The sequence below is a fragment of the Corvus brachyrhynchos genome, unplaced genomic scaffold (genome assembly GCF_000691975.1).
Source record: "Corvus brachyrhynchos isolate BGI_N302 unplaced genomic scaffold, ASM69197v1 scaffold10, whole genome shotgun sequence".
Taxonomy (NCBI): Eukaryota; Metazoa; Chordata; class Aves; order Passeriformes; family Corvidae; genus Corvus; species Corvus brachyrhynchos.
The window spans coordinates 3,644,772-3,668,108 of NW_008236180.1; the positions used below are offsets into that span (position 1 = coordinate 3,644,772).

At 53.0% G+C, this 23,337-nt stretch overlaps 1 protein-coding gene across 1 annotated transcript in view; it reads right to left on the bottom strand.

The window, feature by feature from the left end:
- Window positions 1-690: 690 nt before the first annotated feature.
- The window catches only part of HELZ2 (helicase with zinc finger 2), a 27,472-nt gene continuing 4,825 nt past the window's right edge, over window positions 691-23,337 (bottom strand). Inside the window, exons 2-20 of the mRNA XM_008636021.2 lie at window positions 17,594-18,736; window positions 17,300-17,483; window positions 16,805-16,912; window positions 15,733-16,256; window positions 14,762-15,394; window positions 12,915-13,698; window positions 12,435-12,510; window positions 7,620-11,130; window positions 6,722-6,807; window positions 6,212-6,343; window positions 5,805-5,972; window positions 5,445-5,586; window positions 4,916-5,032; window positions 4,296-4,491; window positions 3,367-3,501; window positions 2,910-3,128; window positions 2,492-2,648; window positions 1,819-1,986; window positions 691-1,357 (exon numbers count right to left, since the gene is read on the bottom strand). Of these exons, the coding sequence (XP_008634243.2) occupies window positions 1,233-1,357; window positions 1,819-1,986; window positions 2,492-2,648; window positions 2,910-3,128; window positions 3,367-3,501; window positions 4,296-4,491; window positions 4,916-5,032; window positions 5,445-5,586; window positions 5,805-5,972; window positions 6,212-6,343; window positions 6,722-6,807; window positions 7,620-11,130; window positions 12,435-12,510; window positions 12,915-13,698; window positions 14,762-15,394; window positions 15,733-16,256; window positions 16,805-16,912; window positions 17,300-17,483; window positions 17,594-18,594 (8,466 nt within the window). The 5' untranslated portion in view covers window positions 18,595-18,736 and the 3' untranslated portion in view covers window positions 691-1,232. The remainder of the gene's footprint in view (window positions 1,358-1,818; window positions 1,987-2,491; window positions 2,649-2,909; window positions 3,129-3,366; window positions 3,502-4,295; window positions 4,492-4,915; window positions 5,033-5,444; window positions 5,587-5,804; window positions 5,973-6,211; window positions 6,344-6,721; window positions 6,808-7,619; window positions 11,131-12,434; window positions 12,511-12,914; window positions 13,699-14,761; window positions 15,395-15,732; window positions 16,257-16,804; window positions 16,913-17,299; window positions 17,484-17,593; window positions 18,737-23,337) is intronic.

A 23,337-nucleotide genomic window follows, 5' to 3' on the forward strand; every position in this document is an offset into this window, starting at 1 on the left:
TACAGACTTGGTACAATGCCATGATTGCAGCTCAGCTCCATCCCACATGAACACCTAAGGACAGCCAAGCATGTGTTTTGGGGAGAGCCGAGGCAGGCACTTCATACATTCAGAATTGAAATGAGATAAAAGACACCCTCCCTCAAAACTGTCATGCTTCCAAAAGCAGCTCCATGATTCTCAGAGGGCACCATTCACCACAATACATCTCTACCAGCCAAATGTCACTGGGTGAAAGCAGCTTCTCTGGTGAACCACAGCTTCCAGCTCACAGCAGTTTGGCTACAGGAAATATAAAAATACATTACACACATACATGCCGTGGTGCACTTATCAAACCTCCTTCACTGCTCTTAAAAACTCAGGCCATAAGGCTGTGAAACAAATTCACAGAGTTAAAAGTTAATAAATTAAAAGCAGCTTTAAAAAAATGTGGGATAGGAAAGGGGGAGGGGCTCATCAGGAGATTTCAAATAAAAATCTGAACAGTTTAAAATGGGCTGACAAATCCCAACATTTCCTGGTAGGAGTGGTCCCCACTTTTCATTGCCTTTATGCTGGTGAGGACAACCTCCTTCATACAAAGAACACATAAATCTATTTACAAACTTGGTCTTGGTGCTGCGATATTTACATGCTCAGAGAACAACATTTTGGCTAGACAAAGAGTGGTGCATGCATCTCTCATTGCTTTCCTCCTTCACTTAAAAAAAAAAAAAGAGAAGTCTTAAAAATCCCCTGTCCTTGGATTTAAAATGAGAGGCAGTACTCAAAAGCTTTGGTCCTCCATGGCAAACAGCAGCTTGCCGTGCTGCTCTGCTGCGTGCAGTCGTTCCACCCCGATGAATGGACTGAGCATTTGATCCCCAAAGTGCAACCCTGACAGCTGGAGTAAATATTTGGTCCCCACAAACTGCAGCTGCAGTGGCAGGTAGGATGAGGGTTCTGCTGAGCAACTTTCAGTTACAAAAATAGTATCATCACCAGTAAATTCACATGCCCATCATCCATCTCCAATGCTTTTTGGTTTGCTAGAATTGAAAGTTCCTGCCCAAGGTTGCACTGATTAAGAACACCCCAAGATGCTGAAGCAGACACTGAAGCTGAGTTGTCGTGGTGCGGGAAGCTCCCAGATCCCCCGCTGCATTTGGCTCCGTAGTTCATTGAATAATGGAAAGATTTGGTCCTTCCCAAGGCACACATAACGCTGTTCAGGCAGAGAGGGCCCGTCCTCACCGGCAGAGGGTTGCGGTCCTCCTGACACGAATCTCCTGGGCTGCAGTGCAGCAGTTGTGCTTGTGGTAATGTTGGATCAGTCTCCCCCACAAAGGGTTGCACTCTAGGAGGTACCGGTTCCCTGTGGGCACAGGGATGGGAACAGCAGGTTAGTGGTCAGAAGAGGCTTGGCTGATACCATTTTTGTCTATCACCTCTAGCTAAGGGGGCTGGGTCACTTGCAGGGATGTATCTGTGAAATTCCAGCTCCCTTTTCCATGCTTTCATCTCTGTGAGCAACCACAGCCTACACCTGCATGATTAGGAGCAAAATGAGCAGCCAGATTTTTCTTAGGAGAGAGCTCTAGCATGAAAGCAACAGAAACAACACGGTCCAAAACAAAGGGTGAGAAAAACTAACTATACTTGCTGTATTCAAGCTCTGAATGAGCCCTGCTTTGCCCAGATTGCCCAATTTCAAACCCCCAGACTAAAGGGCAGAAGAATAAAACAAGACTACTGGTTGTACTAGTTTGGACCACCACCCCTTTATCCAAGCATCCCATTCCCCTGCAGGCCTGTGCATGGTCCAGTGATACCAACCTATGATGCAGAGTCCTTCCTGAGCTCGTGTGATGCCAACATTGACCTGGTTTGGGTTGGTAACAAACCCCAGGTATTTCTTCTGCCAGCTCTTTGTGGGCTTCCTATCGATCTCAGACCGGGGGCAGGAGCGTACAGTTGACAGAATCACATATCTCCATTCACTTCCTAGAAAGTGGAAGCAAACCTGAGTTTTTTAGAAGGAAGCATCTGGCCATTTCTCCACCTCACAGGACACTCATTTCTCTACTGCCACCATCTGGGTTTCTCCAGCTTTGGAGGCCTTTGGACTCGTGGTTGTTGCTTTCCAAAGAGAATGAACATCTTGTGGCAGTTCTCTAACACCCTTCTCAGATACAGAATCACAGAATCACAGAATGGTTTTGTTTGGAAGGGACATTCTGTGTTCCAACATCCCTGACATGGGCAGTGAACCTTTCACTAGAAATCTTCCACTAGAGATCCTCCACCTTCCTGCCTTCAGCAGCCTCACCCTGCCCAAGCACTCCAGAGGCTTCCAAAGGATTTATTATAATCACAAATCACCCAGAAATCTGGTCTTCCGTGGCTGAAATGACCCTGGGGTAGGGTTTGCTCAAAGACTGTATCTGTGAGCAGCTCCTCAGGAAGGCAGGAGGGGACAGACCCAACACTCCCCCTCCTGTCCCCTCACCTTGACTCTTCATGATGGTGCAGACGGTCACTCCGCGGATGCCCTCCCTCTGTAGGCTCTTGTTGATCTCGGACACCTGGGCGCTGTAGGGGCTCAGGATGGCGATGCTCTCCGGCCGGATGGTGCCATCTAGTGTCAGCTGCTTGGCTATCCTCACCTGGAGGGACCAGCGTCCTGCTCACCTGGCAGCGGGGCCGGAGGGCAGAGCTCCCCAGCATCCCTCCCCAGGGCAGCAGTGGCTCCTGCCTAGGGGTCACACTGCCCTACACCTGCCTCTGCCAAGGGGCCTCCTGGTGTGCTCCAGAGCCGGGAGGCACCAGGCAGACACTGTTGATCTTTGTATCTTTATCATCCTTCCACAATTCCAGCACAACACCCTCCCTTTGCATCCCCAGCAATTCCCCAGGACCCTGCTCACCGCCTGTGCCACTTCCTCCAGGTTAGCTTTGGAGTTCTCATTTCCTTCCTCAGTAGCAATCATGAGGGAGTGCTCCTTCCCTTCTATGTGCCCGAAGATGATGGGGCAGCAGTTGTTATCTTTGTGGTGGAGCGCGCTGGGTTTCTCAGGAAGCTGAGGCCATGTTCTCAGCCGCCTTTCATAGAACTCCTGGGATGGGAACTCGCAAATCCCCTTGTGCTGGCAGAGGAAAAGGGGGAAACGGAGGTGAATAAAACCCAAGGAACTTCTCAGCCTGCAGCATCTTTCTGGGCAGGCTTCACCCACAACACCATTCTGCTGGAGCTGGCACTGGTATATTCCTATATAATCCTGTGTCTAGGAAGGGGAAGCACTAATGGAGAATATCTGATGTTCAAGGTAAGCCCTAGCAGCATTTTGTGTGATGGAGAGAAGACAATCCACTGGAGGGCCTCACCATGCGGTACTGCGTGTCCAGCATCCACGCCTGTCCCTGGTAGCGCTCAAAGAGAGATGTCTCCATGCCAAGACTCTTGCAGACATCGTTGTTAACCACCGGCCGCAGCTGTTTGTGATCCCCCAGCAAAACAACCTGGGAGGAAGAGCAGACACCTCAGCTGCAAGGTGGTGGCAGTGGCAAAAGCCATCAGCTCTTTGAAAGGCTGTTTGTACACGGACATTCGGTGCTACTTATTTATGTTATGCTTACAGAAACCTCAGCCAAAGACCACATTGGACATGGTATAAAGATTCTGTCCTAGATAATGCTTCCATCTGATGGGAGGAAAACAAAGAGCCACAGAATTCTAGAATCACAGAATGGTTTGGGCTGGAAGGATTCTTAAAGCTCATCTCGTTCCAACCCCATGCCATGGGCAGGGACACCTTCCACTAGATCGGGTTGGCCCAAGTCCCATCCAACCCGGTCTTGAGCATTTCCAAGTATGGGACAGCCATGGCTTCTCTGGGAAACCTGTGCCAGGGCCTCCCCACCCTCACAGGGAAGAATTTTTTCCTAATATCCAATCTAATCCTGCCCTCTGTCATTGTGAAGCCATTCTTCCTTGTCCTGTCACTCCATGCCCTTGTCCAAAGTCCCTCTCCAGCTCTCTTGGAGCCCCTTTAGGCACTGGAAGGGGCTCTGAGGTCTCCCTGGACCCTTCTCTTCTCCAGGTTGAACAACCCCCACTGTGTCTATGCTTTTTATCATGTTAATACTTTGTACCTGGGCCAGAACATTTTTTCGGTGGCAGTGATATCCACCTCATAAAGAAACACAAACCTTAAAACCCTAACAGCTCTTGGAAGAGCAGCATGGTAAACGATGGAAGATGTTTGAGAGCCCTGAGCAGCTGTCCCAGGGACACGTCTTTGGCAGGGACATACCTTCTCAGCACGGTGGTGGCACACTAAGGGGATAAGGGTCTCAGGCTCTGTGGACATGGCACACTCATCGATGATTATCTGCCTGACATCAAGCTGCTGCTCCAGGATGCTGGCAGATGCCACAGAGCAGGTGCACAGGATGACATCGTGACACGCCAGCTGATACGCGCGACCTTGTGACAGCCAACCTTTGTACCTAGAGTCAATGCAGAAAATACCACGTTATGCATAAGGGAAACACCTCCAGATTCCTCATGCAGGAACCAGGCAGAGGCTGTGCTTTCCCAAATGATTATGGCTTCACCTCCCTCCCCAGGATGAGCTGGTGTTCCCAGGAAAGGGCTTTGGATGGACACTGTAGGAAATGTGCTTTGTCCTGAACTCAACAGGGCAGGGGGTCTGGGTGAAGGATTCAAGGTTCACACAGGTATAATAGGAATTTTGGTTCAGGTGGACAACAGCACCAGTGCAGAAGTGATTCTGAGGCTCTGTGCTGTACCACTAACCTCAAGCTCATCACTTTTTATCATTATTCTGAACACACAGTTTATTAATCTGTACTTCAGAGGTGGCACACAACCAAAGTCAGCCATCTCTCACCAGGGTCTCTTCCTACTCACTCCTTTGTTTCTTCTTCTGTGATCTCCTCTCCGTTCCTCACCCGAGTGTCAAAGTGACAGATCTCCTGCCAGAATTTGCTGGGTGCCCGCCGGATACGATGATGCAGGATTATTTTGCTGAATAAAGAGTCAATATATAAATATTTTCCCTCAACACTGAGACCTGAGTGATTTCCTCTACAGTGAAGCAGACCACACCACCTGCCTATGTGGAGAAACCCCATTAGCTAAAAAACTCACAGCGAAACTTTCCTATCTTTGTAGACCCAAAATTCAACCTCAAGGACATAAAATACAACATGAAAACATCTAGGGACTTTTCAACAACCTGGATTTCCTGACTAGGTGCTACATTAGACTGTACACGTTCACTTGAAAAAAATTAATTACAAATTATTTATAAAGCAGGTTAATAGTGTTGCTCGCAGTGGTGGAGTGAAACTGTATTTGCTCTGGCTTATTCAGCATTACTGATGCAGAAGCGACCTCTCCCCAGCACCCTAGGAGCCTGCAGGACATGCCATCCTACCTGAGCTCACGTTTTGGCTTTGCATCCCGTAGGGATTTACGGCTTATGTTCCGGTTGCTCCCTGGGTACGGGAATTCCATCGCCTCAATGGCCTCCCCATAAACCCTCAGTGGTTTCAGGTTCTTTGTCTTCATCAGCATCTCTGGAGAAGGAGGGCAGGTCTGGTCAGACAGCACTAGGCACTGGTGATGCTCAGGCCTGTCCCTCCCTGCCCCTCACTCATCATCCCATCTCCACTGGTCCTCTCCCTGCAGTGCAGGGTTCTCTGTAAGGACCAGCCCCACTTTCTGCCCCTCCACACCACGTGTTCTCCCTCCCACCAATACAAGCCACTTCAGGGGCATAAAAGATGGTAGTTACCAGCAACAACATCAACAGACTTGTTGGATGGGCCACAGTACAAGATGCACTTTCTCCTGTCATGCTTTTCCTCTTCCAAGCATGGTGTTTTGTCCTTCTCAACACTCTCCTCATTCAGTTTATGGAACCAGTAGACAATGTGAGTTCCAACAACCGTCTTCCCTGTGCCTAGAAAAAAACAGAAGCATGCTGAGAACATTTTAACCACAACACTCATGCTCTGGATCAGCATCCAGATGATCAGCCATGAAATAAAATCAAGAGCGGAGGGGACTGCCTTGCACAGCTGTGGGTGATGCCAACCCACGTTCCCTTCTCCTGGCTCAGTGAGGGTCCTATGGAAAGCAGCAGATCAGCTCTCACCTGCCATTCATACCACAGAGGTGTGTTCTGCTGTCCCCCCTTACCTGGTGGGCCTTGGATGAGCGTGAAGGGTTTTCTCAAAGCATCCAGAACAGCCTGGGTCTGACTTGTGTTAAGTTTCCAGTTGCTGCCGGGAATATCAAAGGATTTTTGCTGCAGGAATCTGGATTTTGTCACTGTTACAGCAAAGAGCCAAAGAAAACAAATGTAAAGAAGGTTACTGAGGGCAGCACAGAAGAAATTCAGCAAGAAGGTGCAGCAGGTACCTAGTGATGGTGGTCCATTACAAGACCACCTAGAAGTAATCCTTGTCCCTTGCCAAGATACTCTGCCCATGAACCCTCTCTGTGAATCCTGGGGATGACAATCTCAGCCATGCCAGCCATCAGCAGGGCATCCCAAATTACACAGCAGCTCCTCTGATCCCCTTGTCAGGGGAACCTCCTGGTGTGGGAGCATCACCCCTATGGCAAGGGCCCAGAGAAACTGCCAGGGCACCTGCCTGGCCAGAAGCAAATAGCCACAAGGTAAGAAAGATTAATATTTGCACCTACCTTTTTGAGGAGGTTCATGGCCAAGGGCGATGCTTTTAGCAAGCTCAGAGGCATATTTGAGCCTCCAAAGTGCTTTTTCTTTGCGTCTGACAGGGAAAAATAAGAATGAATGGAATTTAGCATAAAACAGCAAAAGTTGTAATACAGCTTTGCACGACTGCCTTACTTATTCTTTCTCTCTACTTTGTTGTTGCATTAACTCCTTCCACAAAAATAACTTAAACTTATTTTGCTCCTCTGGATCTGGGACCATTTCTCAACTGATTGAACAGCTGAGCCTGCAAAGATGTTAAGAGCAAGGAGCACAACTCCCGCCCTAACTCTGTTTTATTACGGCCCACCCCCTTTTACTGGATTAGCTTCCAATTTTTCCTAAAATTCATGATGCAAAAGGAAGCACATTCTGCCCTGAGAATGCTACAGTACTGGGGGTGCATGGCAGCCTGTGCTGTGTACAAGGAAGGGCAAACTAGACAACAGCTCTGATTTTAAAAAGAGCAGAACTTGCTTTGCAGCACAACAAAGGAGAATGATTTGGAAATCAGGGAGCTCTTCTGCTAAGCAAACCCCACTCCAGGGCTTCACTTGACCTTTTATAACACATATTGCAGCAAGCCAGTAACATAAGAAGTGGGTGCTCAGGGAAATTTCAGCACTTTCTCCCACCTTCCCATTCTCGGGGACAATCAGAAGAGCATGAGACCCTCTGGAGAACAGACCTGAGGAGTGCTGCCACACCCCCCAAAGACCCACAGCCCAACAGTATGGCAGTCAGAGTAAGGGTAAGGGCAGGTTTTTCAGAGGACCAGTCACAGCAGTGAGGAAGGCCCTTGGGGGTGCAGCAGAAGGGTCCTGTGGGAAGCCAGGCTAATGAGAGCACACTGCTGAGCCCACTTACATGTCTGGCAGCATCTTTGGAATGAGCTCCACCGTGAACCTGGCAGACTCCTGTGAGATCTCTACAGGGATGTTCTCCATAGACATATAGTGGATGTAAAAGTTCATAGTCTGCTGACCAGACCTGTCTGACTTCTCGTCATCGTTGAACTCCTCCGTGACTCCGTGAGCCACCCACGTGTAGGTATCGGGATCAACCACAAGTTTGTTCTCTGGTTCGCCATTGTCAAGCAAAGACAGGTTCTGGAGGCCATGGCTAAGGCATTCCTCATCACTCTGGAGGCTCTTGGGAAGCTTCAGCCCACCTAAACGAATGCACAGGTAACAGTGGAAGAAGTCCACTTCAATGGAGCACTCCTCCAACCACTTCTTGTTCAGCACAAAGCTCCCTTGCAGCTGTCCTTTGCTTGTCCTTTGCTTTGCCCACTTTATTTTAATATCACAGAGGACAATCGAGTCGTTCTCAGCCACGGCACACACTGCAGACTCCATGGCACTCATGGGCATCCACACCTTGTTGTACTCGGTCGTGCTCTTGTACCTGTCCTTGGACTGCAGCGTGGCGTAGGCCGAGAAGCAGTCGATCGGCTTCTCCGTGTGCTGCAGGCAGACCTCAAACCCCTGTGTCACACACCACAGCTGCACGAAGGGCACCAGGAAGCCCTGGCTGACGTCAGTGGTGAGCTGGAACCGCAGCGCGTCACCGGCGCTCAGCTCTAGGGACAGCTCCATGTAGTGGGAGCAGGAGCTCTTCCGCACCCAGCCTATGTGCCGCTGGTACAGCTCCTTGCTCTGCCGCAGCAGGGACGCAGCCCTGTCAAACTCCTCGTTCCTGATGGCCGTGAGCACGTCTTGCCACGTCTGGGTGCGGAACAGGGTGACACTCTGGTCGCAGAGGGGTCCTTCCCGCAGGCTCTGCTCCTTTGTCTCTGCAGAGTACATCCTTCTCTTCCAGGTCAGCCTGATGCTGTTCCGCTGCTGGATGAACACAGGCTGCTCTATCAGCTGAAGGGACCTGTAGCTAATTCTCTGCGGATCCGGAAGACTCTCATTGTTCAGGGGAAACAGGGCTTTAAAAAACCTGCTCATCTGTTCAATATCCACCACAAAAGCAATCTTCTGCAGGACTTGGTCCTTCAGCTGGCTGGCCATCTGCAGGGAGTGGGCTCTCTTCTCATATGTCATGGCCTGGGTATTCTTCCTGTTGAAGTCATGACAGAGAAACTCGATGTCATCCACAGAATAGATGAGGGGCTTCTTGCGGAGCACGGAATGAAGGTGCCGCTGGACCACGACATCCATGTACCGGCGGATGGGAGAGGAGGCCCAGGTGTAGGAGTCTACATGCAGGGAGTAGTGGCCTGCCTTTGACTGGACAGTGGAGTTGGAGCGACAGAAGTAGGAGCGGCTGAGCATTCTCCTGAAGTCCAGGGTCACGGGGGCCAGCTTTGGGTGGATGTCATCAGTGACAACGAGGTCAAGCATCTTTTGGAAGTCATGGGCATTAGCAGCTAGCTGCAGGTGCTTCCAGATGGGGCCCAGAAGACTGAACTCCACATTTTTAGGGGAGTCTTGTCCAGGAGGCATTTCTCCCAGATGATGCAAGAGATGGATGGACAAAGGAATGATGTGGCTGTACTTGTTTTTCATGAGTGACAGCTGTGTAAGACTTGGCTCACACTGACACCGGAGAGGAGTGACATTTCTGGTCACCTCCTGGTTGGTGAGGAACTCGGCCACGAAACTATTGAACATGATCATTAACTCCTCTATCATCTGATGGGACCCTCTGTTACCTGGGGAACTTTCCTCATCCAGCCGGTCATAGAAACAGTCCTCCTGCAGCCGAAACTTCCGATGGATCCTGGAGAAGTGATAAGCCACAGCTATGCAGTCCTCCAGGGTATCAAAACGAAGGGCCTTTGCTGCTCCCTTGTAGCAGTTCTTAATGCAGAGCTCTGCCTCCTCATAGGACAGCTGCCTGTCCGAGCGGATCACGGAGATGGTGAAGACTCCCTTTAACATCTGATCAGTCTCCTTTTCTATGGTGACCAACAAGGAGATCACCCGTCGATCTTTCTGCGGCAGGAGGCTGCAGACGTCTTGGCTGATTTTGGGTGGGAACATGCACAGAGGCTCCTGCTTGGGAGCATAGTAGGTGACACCCCGCTTCTTTGCTTCCAGGTCCAAGGCACTGCCTTTGGGAACGATGGCAGCCACGTCTGCAATGTGGATCCCAATCTCATAGTGACGCCCCAGATCCCTAACGCTGATAGCATCGTCCAAATCCCTGGCACCTTGGGGGTCAATAGTGAAGGTCATATAACTCCGACAGTCCTTCAGAGTTTCCTTGGTGAGGTTTATGTTGTTGTTGGAGGTGTACTTGGCTGCCTCTCGGGTGACAGCAGCTGGGTATTTGTTCTCCAAACCATACTCCAAGGCAAGGATCTTTAAGCCTTCTTCCAAAGTCAGTGCTGCCTGTAGGATCTCTGTTATTATCCCCAAAGGGTAATAAAACCCTTCCCGCCAGGAGATGACCTGGACACAGAAGAACTGGCACCTCCTTGTCTCCTGGTTGATCTTCTCACAGCTGACCACTCTGTACTTTCCATTGACAAACCTGCGGATGGGAATGACATTGGGTTTCTCCTTCAACCCTGGAACGAATATTTTGGTGACAGTGGGATCAATGGGTATCATCACACGGGGATCAAACTCGTCCATCATGCAGATGAAGGTCCGTTCTCTCTCACCACGCTTCAGGATGCCCACCACCCTCCCCTGTGGGCGGTGGCTGCTGCTGTCGCCTGTGCTGTTCTGCAGGATTTCCACCAGCACCTCGTCCCCAGTGAAGGCTGTCCCGCAGTTAACTCTGCCTTTGATCTGGATGTTCATGGCAGGGGAGTCATTGAGGGTGAAGGCAGAAGCTCTGTCGAACCCCTCTTTGATCAGCTCACACCTCTTGTACATTTTGGGGTGCATGTGCAGGTACTGCTGCATCATCTGAGAAGAGAAGTTGACATACTCCCACTTGTCTTTCCACTGGTTTGAAGCCTCGGACTTCACATTCAGCAGCCCTTCCTCAGATACTGTCACCAGCACGTTCTTGCTCTCATCTAAGAGCTCCTGGAGGATGGGATCATCAGCATTCATGCTCTCGCCCTCAGAGCTTGAGGAATCTGTGTCGCTGTCCTCCTCGTTACCCTCTGGGCTCCTGCTCCAGCTGTCCTTGTCACATGCAGCCTGTTTGATCTGAGCCATTGTCAGGTTCTCTGGGAAGATGCTCCCCTTGTCGATGCACTGCTGGATGAACCGTTTCCACACTTTGCTGCACTGGCCATGGGAGCACAAGGCCACGGCGTCCCCCACCGCAACCACCAGTGACTGAGCCCGGGTCATGATGGTGTTGAGCACTCTGGCCTCGTTGAAGAACTCGAGGTGGTGGGAGGCTGAAACGCGCAGGCTCTTGCTGGTGTGGACCGTGCTGATGATGATGACCCGAAACTCACGCCCTGCACCAGAGGGGACAAGGGAGAAGTCACTCACAAGAACCCAACAGGGAGGACCCTGCCTGGCTGCCACTGTGTTACATGGCCATGGACTGATGTAACCTCGCTTGGCTGAAACATGGGAGTCACCTGATGTGAATAAAGCAGCTCTTGGGGATCGTGAGATCCTCTGTGTGTGAACCAGGATGGACATCCCAAGGCACCACCACCCACACACCAGGGAGGGAAGGACAGTGTGGAGATGGGATAAAGGCAGAGCACTGGAGCAGTGCAGCCATGAGCACCCATGGAGTAGCCCAGCGTGCCCAGTGCCACCAGCTGCCCCTCCTTGCAAACACGGGTAGAGTTTGCTGTGAATCCCAAATTCCCTGAGGAACTGAGGGTCTTGCAGGAACAAGAGCAGTGATCATTTGCAAGGACCCCTCTCCCCCTCAGGAAGAGCTCTGCTGATCACACAACAAATAACAACCAACAAGAGGCATCCTAGTGATGTCAGAGCTGGGAAGAGGCTGCAAAGAAAGGGTGTGGAGATCACAAACTCCCCCTGGGGTCCGTTATTCTCACCACGAGGAGTCCCAGCTGCGCAATAAAAAAAAAAAGATAATGAAAACACGGATGAGTCATAAACTAAGTCCTTGAGGACAAAACCAGCCTTATCCCTCTCTTGTGATCCAGAGCAGGAGACTCCTCCTCTAGTGAGCTGTTCTGTGATTGGTACCCACAGGCCATCCTGGTTTCAATTCCCTTCGGTCACTGCCTCCCTCGCTGGTACTTAGGGCTTCACATGATTCACACATACTCAAGTCTCTGGGATGGCACTTACAGGGTTTTTACCCTCCTACAAAGCAACAGCCATGTATTTGAAATGAGTTGATGGGTGCAGATTTAATTCAGTGTGAAATCTTATTCACTCAGAAAAAGACAAAATCAAAGAACTACCAACCAGAAGGGGATGGAAATCAGCCAAAGGACTTCCAGGCACTCCCTCCTACTTGGTGTTACATGGACTGCGGTGGTGGCAGAGACACGGAGAGGGTAGGGGAGCTCTGCCTGGCAGCACCTCCCAGAGAGGTATTTTTCCACAATAACAGCCAATATTTTGCATTTTAAAAAGAAGGAAAATGTAAAGATGTTGGAAACTCCTCTGCTAACACCCCAGTGTCTCTTCCCCCTGTCTGTTACGCAGTGGCTGTAGTTGCTATGGACCCTCTTGTCCACCAGCATGACTGCAAAAGCTGTGTATGACTCTCGTACAAAAGATCCCAAAATGCAGCCAGGCATGAGGGACTGTGGCACAAGACACAAACCTGGCAAATTTTCGTAGTTTTCCACCACCACATCTTGTAGCTGCTTTTTCCTCAGCTCCTGTCTTGTTGCAGAAACCTGGTAAGAAAGAAGCACAACTGAACTCAGCTCAGAAACACCCCCCACCAAACACCAGGGTCCCTCATCCTGCCCAGCTGCAGGTTGCCCAAATTACTTGACAGCAGCCACACATCCAGGCTGACTTCAGCCAGAGCTCCCAGTGCCCTGTCATTAACCTGCCTAGAAGATGCTGATAGAAGTGTTTAACTAAGCCATTCCACCATCTCTGCTCCAACCACCCAGGACATGCTACCTAAATGGAGACTGCCTCAAAAAAACACTGAAGGCACGTGAGACCCCAGATTTCCTATTTTTAATTGCACAAATAATCATAAATAGATTAAGAGGTCTTCCTTAGGGAGTGTTTAGTCAGCAGTGCAGGCATAGCCCCCTCAGGTGGAATGCAGGATTCCCCTACGCACCTGCATCCCATGGGAGACCACACAGATCTTCTTCAGATCCCGGACACCCCACTCATCTGGCCACCTCTGATAGATCTCCTTCACTTTCTCAATCACTTGTATTATCTCAGAGACATTTTGCCAAGAAATCATGGAGATATCCCTTTCAGCCACGCCAGACACGTGGCAGAACACGAGGGGATAAATTTCGGGATGGGGTGGGATGTTCCCACTGGCTTGGATAGCGTTGCCATTGCCGATGTAGAAGTGCTTGGAGACAAACTCGATGATGCCGGCAGTGGAACGATAATTCTCATTGAAGATGATCCTGCTCTTCTTGGCCACCTCATGCCTCTCCCTCTGGTAGAACTGAAAGAGCCGGTTCAAGAGGGTGTGATCAGCAGATTGCCCACTCCCAACAGAGAACAGCTTTGGGGTTATCTGCATGTGGTCCCCAGCCAGGACAATGCGGGTCTCAAAAGTGGCATAGGAGAGTGGAACCAAAGCTTCGCACTCCAGCATCTGCGCGGCCTCGTCGATCATGATGTGGGTGAAGTAGCCTGGGGGGACCCTCAGGTTCTTGGATAGCATGGAGGTGGTGATAATGATGTGGTGCTTGTCAATCTCGGCCTGCGTGGGGTGGCGGAACGAGCGCTGGTCCGGTGAGAGGCAGCAGTACATCTGGGTGATGGGGTCCATCATGTTGACGGACCGGTCGGTGGAGATGATCCGCAGGGGAACAGCCCATGGATGCCCCATGGTCACGTAGTTGTGAAAATACTCCCGGATGTAAATGTCAGCAGCGCTGGAGGGGAAAAAATAGAAAAGCATCAAGGAATTGTTGGTGCTGTTCCTAAATTCTGTGGTACAAAGTTCTCTCTCATCATTCCCCAACACACATCACAAAGGAACCGGTGTCTACGCAGCCACCAAGTCCCAGACTCTTTCCAGAGTATGGTTTAAAACAGGAATTGGTACTTGAGACTAGGACATCTCTTGACACTCTTATGGAAAAATGTGATGTGCCCAATAAAACCTGTGGCCCTGATGCTGTCCGGGGCCAAGTGAGAAGGAGCTCTCCTCTGACGGCAAAGCACCCCCATCCCCAGGTGAGACAAGACCTGCAAGAGAAGCTTCCGTGCAAGCAAACAGCCTGGAACAGGCTAGGATTAGCAGTCACCATCTATTATGCATTAAAAACTGAGGCAGTAACAGCCTGCAGGATTGGATGTGGACACTCTTTTCAGCATAACTGCTCTAATTTTAACAGTCTTGGCCTGGTTTCTCTGAAGGCAGGTCCAATGGCATTCAGACCAGATCTGCGTTTTCTCTTCCCCAAACTCTCCCTGGAAAAGTCAATAGATTGGCATGTGCACAGAGCCCAACAGTCTTCAAGGGCAACTAGAGCACAATATTATCCCAGCATGGTCGGGCAGCAGCTGTCTATGTCTTGCAGCACACAGTAAAGGCTGGAAAAAACTGTCTCTCCAGCCCCATTCCCATTTTCTAATGAGGCAGGAATATGTTAAGTGTTCAAGGCCACACTGGACAGGGCTTGGAGCAACCTTGTCTAGCAGAAGGGTTTGAAACAAGCTGTAATGTCCTTTCCAACCCATGTCATTCAGGGATTCTATGATTCTGCATTGCCTCTTCCACAAAGACTTCCACCCATGACAGGCTTTTTCCTAGCAGGAACTAGAGCAGTTTAAGACAAATTCAATAAAACTAATTTATTTAAACAAGCAATTGAAGTGCACACTGAGAAAAGGGCAGCTCAGCTCTGGCTCATACACCTTGGCTCCCCTTCATCCCCTCAGCAAGCAATGCACCAGCTTGCCCACAGTTCTTGTTGCCTCTTCCCTGCTAACCTGTTCGTGTGAGTGCAGATCAGCACCCGTGTGTTGGGCTGCTTGAGGATCTCCAAGGTGGCCATGGCCAAGGTGAACGTCTTCCCTGTGCCAAAAGGCCCATAGATGAGCAGAGGTGGGACCTGCCGCTTGGTGGTCCGCTGGCCCGTGATGAAGGAGATGGCTTGTTTCTGCTTGCTATTTCCTTTCTGTGGGGACCCAGGAGAGTATGGGATGGAGCAACTGGCAACATCTGGCAGGACCAGCTTCTCATCCAACAGGCAGTCCACAGCCTGGTGCCACTGCCGGAACAGCAGCTGGTCGATTTGGAACTGGATCTCCACCTTGTGGGAGGTGTTTGCCTTGAAGTTCAGCTCCGAGCAGCACCTCCTTGGTATCTGTAGCCAGAGGGTCTTCTCCGTGGTGGCTTTATGCTCCACAAAAACTTCATAAACCCGATTGTCCACAGGTGGGTCAAGTGCCAGGAAGGCGGTGGGCACAGACCTGCTCAGCAGGTATCCCTCATCCGTGTCCGGCGAGAGGTTGTAAGGGGTAGGCACTTCAGCAAACAGCTCCCCAGAGAGAGCAAACTTCACCCCCATGGAGAAGCTCTGCAGCATGGGGGTCAGCGAGATGAGCACACGCAGGTTGAGTCTGAAAGGAGGAAACACCCGAATGAAGAGCAGAGAAAGGATGTGTCAGTTCCTGAGCCCTCCCCCGCGGAGAGGGGATTGCCACCAATACCCAGAGAGGGTCTGCCAGCCCCCCCAAGCACATACAGACAGAAACCACGCTCTAGCTAATCCACAGCCACAGGATGAGACCCAGCAAGCCATCCTTCCAGGCAAGTTTCCAATTTTCTGGGAAGGCACCACAAGACCCAACCCAGCATGGACAGAAGACCCCAGGAGCAGCACGGTCCCAAGGGTTAGCAACAGGCTTGTGGTGCCCAGTGAGGGGGAACCCCAAAAGGGTTCACGCCTGGCACTTACTTGGCAATCAGAGCCTGCTCAGCTTCTTCCTCACGGAAGAGGAAGCTGTGCATTCTCTCCCGATAGTTGAGCCGGGTGATGGGAACGACTGCACTACTCTCACTTTGGTAATCCAGTGCCAGAGCAGGAGGTTTGTACTTGGCCAGCAGATCCACATCTTCACCAGTCTTTGGCACGCTGGGAACGATGATCCGGTTACCCCGATTCCACCGCACAAAGTTGACGGGGCGGGTGCTCTCCCTGGTGCTGGGGATGTGCAGGGGGGTCTCCTGCCGGCCCACCTTCACCTTGATCTTCTGCATGAGGACGGGGCGCTTGCCGAAGTCGAAGACCACCCACTGCTCGAAGATGCCCAGGGTGCAGCACTCCATGCTGACCTCCACCAGCGCAGTGTGGGGCGAGGAGGACAGGGTGGCCACGTGATCCCCACAAATGTACTGGAGGCCCCGAGAAAGCCCATTCCCCGAGAAGTAGAAGTTGACTCCAGGCTCCCGCTTCAGCAGGGCCACGTGCTGCAGATGCATCTGCCATTGAGGAGAAGACAGGGACACAGTGAGGGCAAACCATGGGAAGAGCCCAGCAGCTGGTGAGGTGTTCTAGCAGAATTTCCCAGAAAAAGCTGCTAGAGGAACCAAACACTATGTCAGCCTCACCACAGCTTATTCCTCATACAACCCCACAGCAATTACTTTAGGGTCTCAGAGAACCTCAGGTTTCAGTTTAATATCAGCCAGTGTGCAGGAAATAGGTAATCTGCTTGGAGAGGACAGACTTTTGCCCCCAACATCCACAAAATCCTGGGCAGGAAAGCAGCTGAATGCTGTTATTTGTGATGATGCAGGGGAGGTGTTGAGAGCAGTCAGGTCTGCCCCAGGACCACTGCACAAGACAGGAGACACAGTGGCTGCACCCCCTACACAGAGGCTCAGTGCAGGAATCACCTGAGCAGCTCCTGAACACCCAACACACGTCCTCATTTAAACATGCCCAAATCCCCATCCTTCTCCCCCTTGCAGAAATAATAACTAAAAAAACCCCAACCAAACAAAACCCTCCAAGGGACTGAGCTTACCTGAGAGTGGACCTTGAACCTCCATTGGTATTTCTTCTTCCTGTCCTCCAGCTGCACGTGCAGAGGCTGCTCACACGCAACCTGGACACCCTCGATGTGCTCAGCCATCTGTGGGGAGGCATGAGAGGAGAGGGACTGAAAGCAGCGTCCCAGGGACACACCTCAGAGCCATCTTGGCCATCTTCCTCCTTGCCATTACGCTATGTCTTCCCAAGAGGGATCCAGAGTACATCCTCATAATCCATCCTCACCCACCACTGTGCTGGGTCCCCATGCAGCAGCCTTGGGAAGCCAGAGGACCCACGGCACAGCTCGGGTACCCTGAGCAGGGTCTCAGGTTGCTGTCTCCAAAGAGATGAAGGAAGGAGGACGCCACATCCCTTTTTGCATCCCCATTAGGAAGGTGAGCAGTGGGCTCCATTCCCAAGCTCTCACACCAGAGGATCCCTGTGATGTGCTGCACCAAAGTGCTCCCACCCTGTGCCCACCACTCACAATTAACACCTCGTTGGAGCACATCCGATACTCAGCAATGAGCCTGTCCTGGTAGGACAAGAGCCCATCTTTCAGGGCTTGCTTCTTTTTCTTCATGGAAACCTTCACCCTCTGGATCCACTCCTGCAGTTCCTCTTTGGAATGAGCCTTGGTGCAGCTGTTGCCCATTTCACACACATCCGCTCTGTCGGGAGAGAGGTGTTCCAGGTGCCACCCGTGCCCGGTGGCATGGGGATCCTCAGGGAGCCAGCAGCTCCCTGCTGCCCCGGCCCTCTTCCCTGTTGGATGCCTTACCTGCTGCACAGTGAGAACTTGGTCAGCCCGAGCGGTGGTGCGCGGTGGACCCACTGCATGGAGCTGTCGGCCGAGAGCATCTGCACGTGCTCGATGGAGGAGCAGTGGTTCTCAAAGCTCTCCTGCGAGCTGACGGTCACCAGGCAGATGCGGCAGTAGAAGTGCACAGGCGCGGGCGCCGCCGGCTCGCCATTGGTGCTGCCGGTGCCCACAGGTGGCAGCAGGTCGGAGCGCTGCAATCCCTGCTCCCTCTCGGCCTCCCAGACGGCCATCTCCACATCACTGTGGGCGTAGTGGCAGCGCTGCAGGCCGTGCCTGCAGTGCCGGCCCTGGGACATGAACCAGCAGTAGCTGAGGGTCTCCATGAACTTGGGGCAGGGCCGGATGGCCGTGTACTGCTGCTTCTTCTGGCTATCCAGCACCACGTGCACCAGGAGCGGGTCCCAGGTGTGGTGGGATGGGCAGCGCTGCCTGTGGCCGCCCACCGTGATGCGCTGGGGGCAGCCGAAAAAACAACGCTTGCAGATGTCCGGGAAGCACCCCCCGAACTCGTTGATGATCTCACTGGCAGCACTGGCCATGGTGTGGGGGGCAGTGGCAGGGTGGCCCCCCAGCTGCGCCTGCAGCACCGCCGCCTTCAGCCAGCGCCGCTCCAGCTGGTGCTCCCTCTCGAAGTTCCAGACCATGGCCTCCTCCGCGCTCCAGGCGAAGGTGCACTGGTTCTTGTGCCTGCTGCAGCCCAGCCCCACCACGTAATACCTGCAGACAGCGTAGCGCGCCGGGTTGGGGAAGCCGGGCCGCCGGGACACTTTCCTCCATGCCGTGCTCCAGCGGCTGCGGCAGCGCGCCAGCAGGATCTCATACATGCAGTTGTGCTCCACCTCCCGCGGGTGGTAGGTGATCTCGTTCTCCTTCACGCTGCACTTGGAGCAGACCAGGAGCAGCTCCAGCTGCTGCTGGAGGCTGCTCAGTGGCACCTTTGGGCCGTTGGCTGTCGGCATCTTTGGCGGCGGCTTGAGCAGAGCAAAATTAACAGTGGGAAGATCTTAGATGGCGATGCCGTGGGGAGGAGGTGCCATGGAGCGAGTGGCCTTGTCCTAGCTCAATGCATACCTGCTGGCCATCGGTGCAAGCTCATGAAGCCTGACAAAGGAACAAGAAACAAGCGACTTAGCAGGAAACATCAGACAATCCCTGCTGGGCACACACGGAGGCACCGGCACAGCCAGGAACCTCACCCAGGCACCCTCGGCCTCGGCACCCAAGTGCCCCCACCCTCTCCCTCTGCTCTGTTGCCCCACCAGCCCGGGACTCAGGCGACTGTGTCACACAGGAATCAGGCTGCTGAGTGATGCTGGCTCCCAGCAGGGCTCAGCCTGATCCCTGATGTCCCCATAGACCATCAGCATTTACCATCCAATGTGCCAAAGCAGTGACTGCTCCAGAGGGCCCAGCACGGTCCCCACAGTGGCCACTGAGCTCCACTGGACCACAGCCACATGATACAAATTCCTCTCCCTGCTGCCAGCACCTCCCCCACCTTGAGTCCCTCCTGCCAACTTTCTCTTTCTTTATCCTGTTTTCTTCCCTGAGTTGGCCAGGCAGCCCCACGCCGAGCGAGAGGAACCCAGCTCCAGCCCCTCAGCCCATCTGCCCCCATAGCACAAAAGATTAATTGGAATTAATTAATGAAGCAACCACCCTCTTTGCTCCTGGGATGCAGCACCCAAGGCCAGGAGATGGGCATGCTGCAACAGGGGCCTGCCGGCATCTCTCCAGCTGACATCTCGGTAAACATCCGGCTGGAAGAGCTCGGCCCTGCCGGATGTGGCGAGGAAGGCAACTCACGGCTCACTGCCCTCTCCAGCCACCAGCTCCGGCATTTGCCATCAGTTTCCTGGGTAACCAGGGGCCAGGAGCATCCCTGGGAATGATGCTGCAGGGTTTGGTGGCTGGGCCACGTGGTCAGGGTGAAGGGAACATGCCGGGGCATATCTGTGGGCAGGGTGTGCTGCCAAGAAAAGCCACCGGCCGTGTGCCGAGCACCCAACTCAGGCTCCTGGCCAGCAGCCACCACAGACTGGCTCTCTAGCAATACCAGGGAAGAGTGGGATTTACAGCTGAGGTTCAGTGGACAGTGGAGTAGGAAGGCAAACCTTGCATTGCTTCTGCACTTCTAATTAAGAATCCTTTCCTCTCTTCTGGGATAAACAGGGTGCCGGGCAAAGTGGGCAGGGGCTGATGAGGCTGCTGCTCCAGCTGGAGCTCTGGACAACAAACACCGAGCTGGAAGTGGCCAGAGCATCACCCACATTCCCAGCACATCCTAAGAGAGCTCCTCACCTCCCATCCCAGTGTCACAGCACCCACCCACTGCCAAGCCTTGAAGGAATCATCTAATCCTACTTCTCTGTGTGCATCAGGTCAGACACGTGCTCAGTGGATAAACACCCGCTCACTTTATCTCTCAAGGCCTGGCAGTGAGCCTGGCGCTGGGCAGAGCTGCAGGTTTCCATTTCGGGAAGCTGTGGGATTCCGTGGCAGACTCCCACGGCAGCGCTGGATTGATTGGGGTCACTGTGCCACGCCACGAGCTCTGCACCCAGAGGTAAATCACCCCGACTCAGCTCTGTGCCTTCACTTCCAAACCTTTACTTGAAGCACTCAGCGCAGGCTCGCAGTGAAAGAAGAGCAGTGACCCAGAGCTGGCTGGGACCAGTGGAGAGCCAGGGTATTCCTATCCTCTGGCTGTAACAAGGCCATGGTCATTGGAAGAAAACTTTCTGCAGTCCAGGGGTCAGGAGCTCTTTGTTTGTTCTGGTTCTACCACAAAAAAGAAAAATTGGAGCCACAGCTGAGGTTCTGGCGCTGCCTGATTGCTGACTGATGCAGATAAAATGCTTTGCACTGAAATGAAATAATTTCGGGAAAATTGAAAATAAGCACCTATAAAGAGAGGAGGGGGAGTGGAACAATCTGTCTCATGTCCAAGGGCATCAAGGGCTGCTCCTCTGATTCTCAGCAAGACAGCAAAGGCAGTACGGTGCTGGTGGCAGCTGCAGACCCCCTGGAGCTGCTCCCATCAAACTGCTCCAGGCTGTGAGTACCAGAAAAACCCCCAAACACTGGGAACCAGGCAGAAGTTTGGGAAGACACAGCCTACTCTGAGGGCTGGACTGCGGGAGGGAAAAACCCTGCACCTTTTGGGGGTCAAAATCCCTCCTGTGTGAGCCTGGGGAGACTGTTCGCTAGAAAGGAGCATTCCCACTCGGTTTCCCCGGGAGATCTGGGATCGACTGGAGCTAATGGGAACCCCAGGGCAGAGGGAAGGTCCCTCGCGACCGCAGGTTCAGCTTGCCCCGGGACCTTGGCACAGGGCAGGGGGGACATGGAGGGCGACGGCGGCAGAGCGGGGCCGGTGGGGCCAGGCTGTTCCCGAATCTCCACAGTGGGAACGCCCGGAGCGGGACCGAGGTCACGCTCAGCCGCCGAGAGCCCTTTCAGCTCCTTTGAAGCTGCCGAGGGCAGCACGTTCCCAGTGGAACTGACATCTGCAGTTTCGGGAACACTTTGGTATCCCTCCGACAGCAGTTCCACCTTCCTTCCTCTGGAAGTCTCCGCCTCCGGCCGAGCCCTCCTGTGAAAGGCACTCAAGCTCAGGGTTTGTGCGACGTCTGTGCAACACCGCAACTGGTGAAAACTCCAGTATCCCTCAGTTATACCCACGGGAGAGGAAGAAACCTGATCGCTGGCACTCGGCTCCGTGCAGAGGCAGGCGGCACTTCCCCCGCCGGCGCCCCCCCCGCCACACGAGCGGAGACGCGGTCCTGCAGCACCGCCGGCACCGACCCACCCGGTTAAACGCTTAAGAACTGTCCATAAGGACCGTGCAGGACAGCCAGGTTGCCACTGGAATTCATGCCTAGGCAGGGCATCCCAGCTGGAAAAAGCTAAGAGGGAATATTCCACCTTTAAAGGGGTCAATTCCCCTACTGTTTATTTTTTTTTTAAGAAGGCGTTTGATTTTGAGCAAACTGCCAGAACATGCTCTGGGTCTGGAGGTGGGAGGGAAGAGGAAGGGGAAATGCAAACCCCGGTCAAAGTCTCTGCACAGCACTAGTGCTGACGCCAAATTAAAGCTTTTTTCTCTCTACAGCAGCCTTATACTAGAGGAAAAAGGAAAAAAAGAAAAAAAAAAAAGAAAAAACTAAGGGAACCTTTGCAATCCAAGCTTGGGTGGAGAGAAGACGCAAGGCATGAGGTAGCTCAGGGAGGTGTGCCACAAGACAGCTGTCCCACTGGAAATAAAACTGATGTCAACAGGGCAAAATCCAAATGCCTCAGGAAAGGTAAGAGTGGATGGAGAGCAGTATTTGCCAGCAAGCCACAGACCATGATTTACAAGCTGAATTTTGTATATTTTAAGAAAAACAACCTTTTTTACACTGATCCTGAAAAGCTCAGCCTGGCATTTAAAGCCACTCACATCCTGCTGATGGGTGACAAGCCACTGTGACAGAGGCTGGTTTATTGTACCCCCAGCCCCATCTGGGCGAGTTCTGCTTTCTCCCAGGAACCAACACAGCCCCACACACCTTCTGCTCAGCTCTGGTCCAGCCTTGCCACAAACCAAACCCAAACAGAGCACACCATGGCTTTGCCGGTGGCATTTCCTCCACGCTCAGGAAGATGCTTTGGGTCAGGGCCAGGCCACGCTGTGTCCAAGCATCGTCCCTGGCAGGCTCCTTGCAGGGCAGTGCTGCTGCCAGAGATAATCACATTTCCCTGGAAATGGAGAGTGGAAGCACGGCTGTGGTAGAGAAATGCTCATCGTGCCCCTGCATCCTGATGCTCTGCACCCATCCTACCCCACCAGGAGGAAGGTGGCCAGTCCCTGAGCTCTTGGCTTGGTTAATTATTGACAGAATATTAGGCAACGCGCTACGCTGGAGTAAGCCAAGTGCCCCTCGATCAGAGCAAGTGACGTGGATCAGAGTGCTGGGAGAAGGATGGGGACAGGGGACCATGTGCCTCGGGGGGCTGCAGCCCCACACCCCCGTCATCGGACCCAGACAAGCACTGGCCCTTGGAAGTTTCTGCCTCAACTACAAGCAGCATTCAGAGCAACAGTGCAAGACCTTCTCAGCATCGCCAGCACCCCACGAGCGATCAGTGCAGCCGGGCCAGTCCCACCCCATCACCCGCAGTCCTCCTGCCTGTACCGAAACCGCACCCCTCTGGAATCTCCCTTCAGTGCAAAAACAGCCTCCAAAGTTCTTGGCGTCCCCCTTTCCCAGCCTTTTTCGAACAGACAGCTCACTCCACATCGCACTCAAAAGCCGGCACTACCAGCCGTGACAGCCGCGACACCACTGCCCGAGCGTGTGTGCAGGCACGGACCCTCCAGTTTGTGCAGAGCCCCGAGACACGTGGACCCCCAGATGCTGCACTTGCTTTCATCCAACTGTAAGAAGTTCACCGGGAGCTCTCGGATCCCATCCCCAGAGTTCAGAGGCGGCAGCAGGGTTAGAATATCGCTGTCGGGGATCGCTCACCGAAGGCAGCGCTGTGCACCCCCGGGGTTCTCCCCACCCTCCAAACACGGCTTTGCACCTCAAAACCTGCACTCTGGCTATGACCCCCCTCTCCCGAACACATCCCAGCCCGGGCAGGGACGCTGCGAGCCGGGGCGGTGGCTCAGCGGGATGCGCACCCCGCACGCCCTGCAGAATCCCGCACGCCCT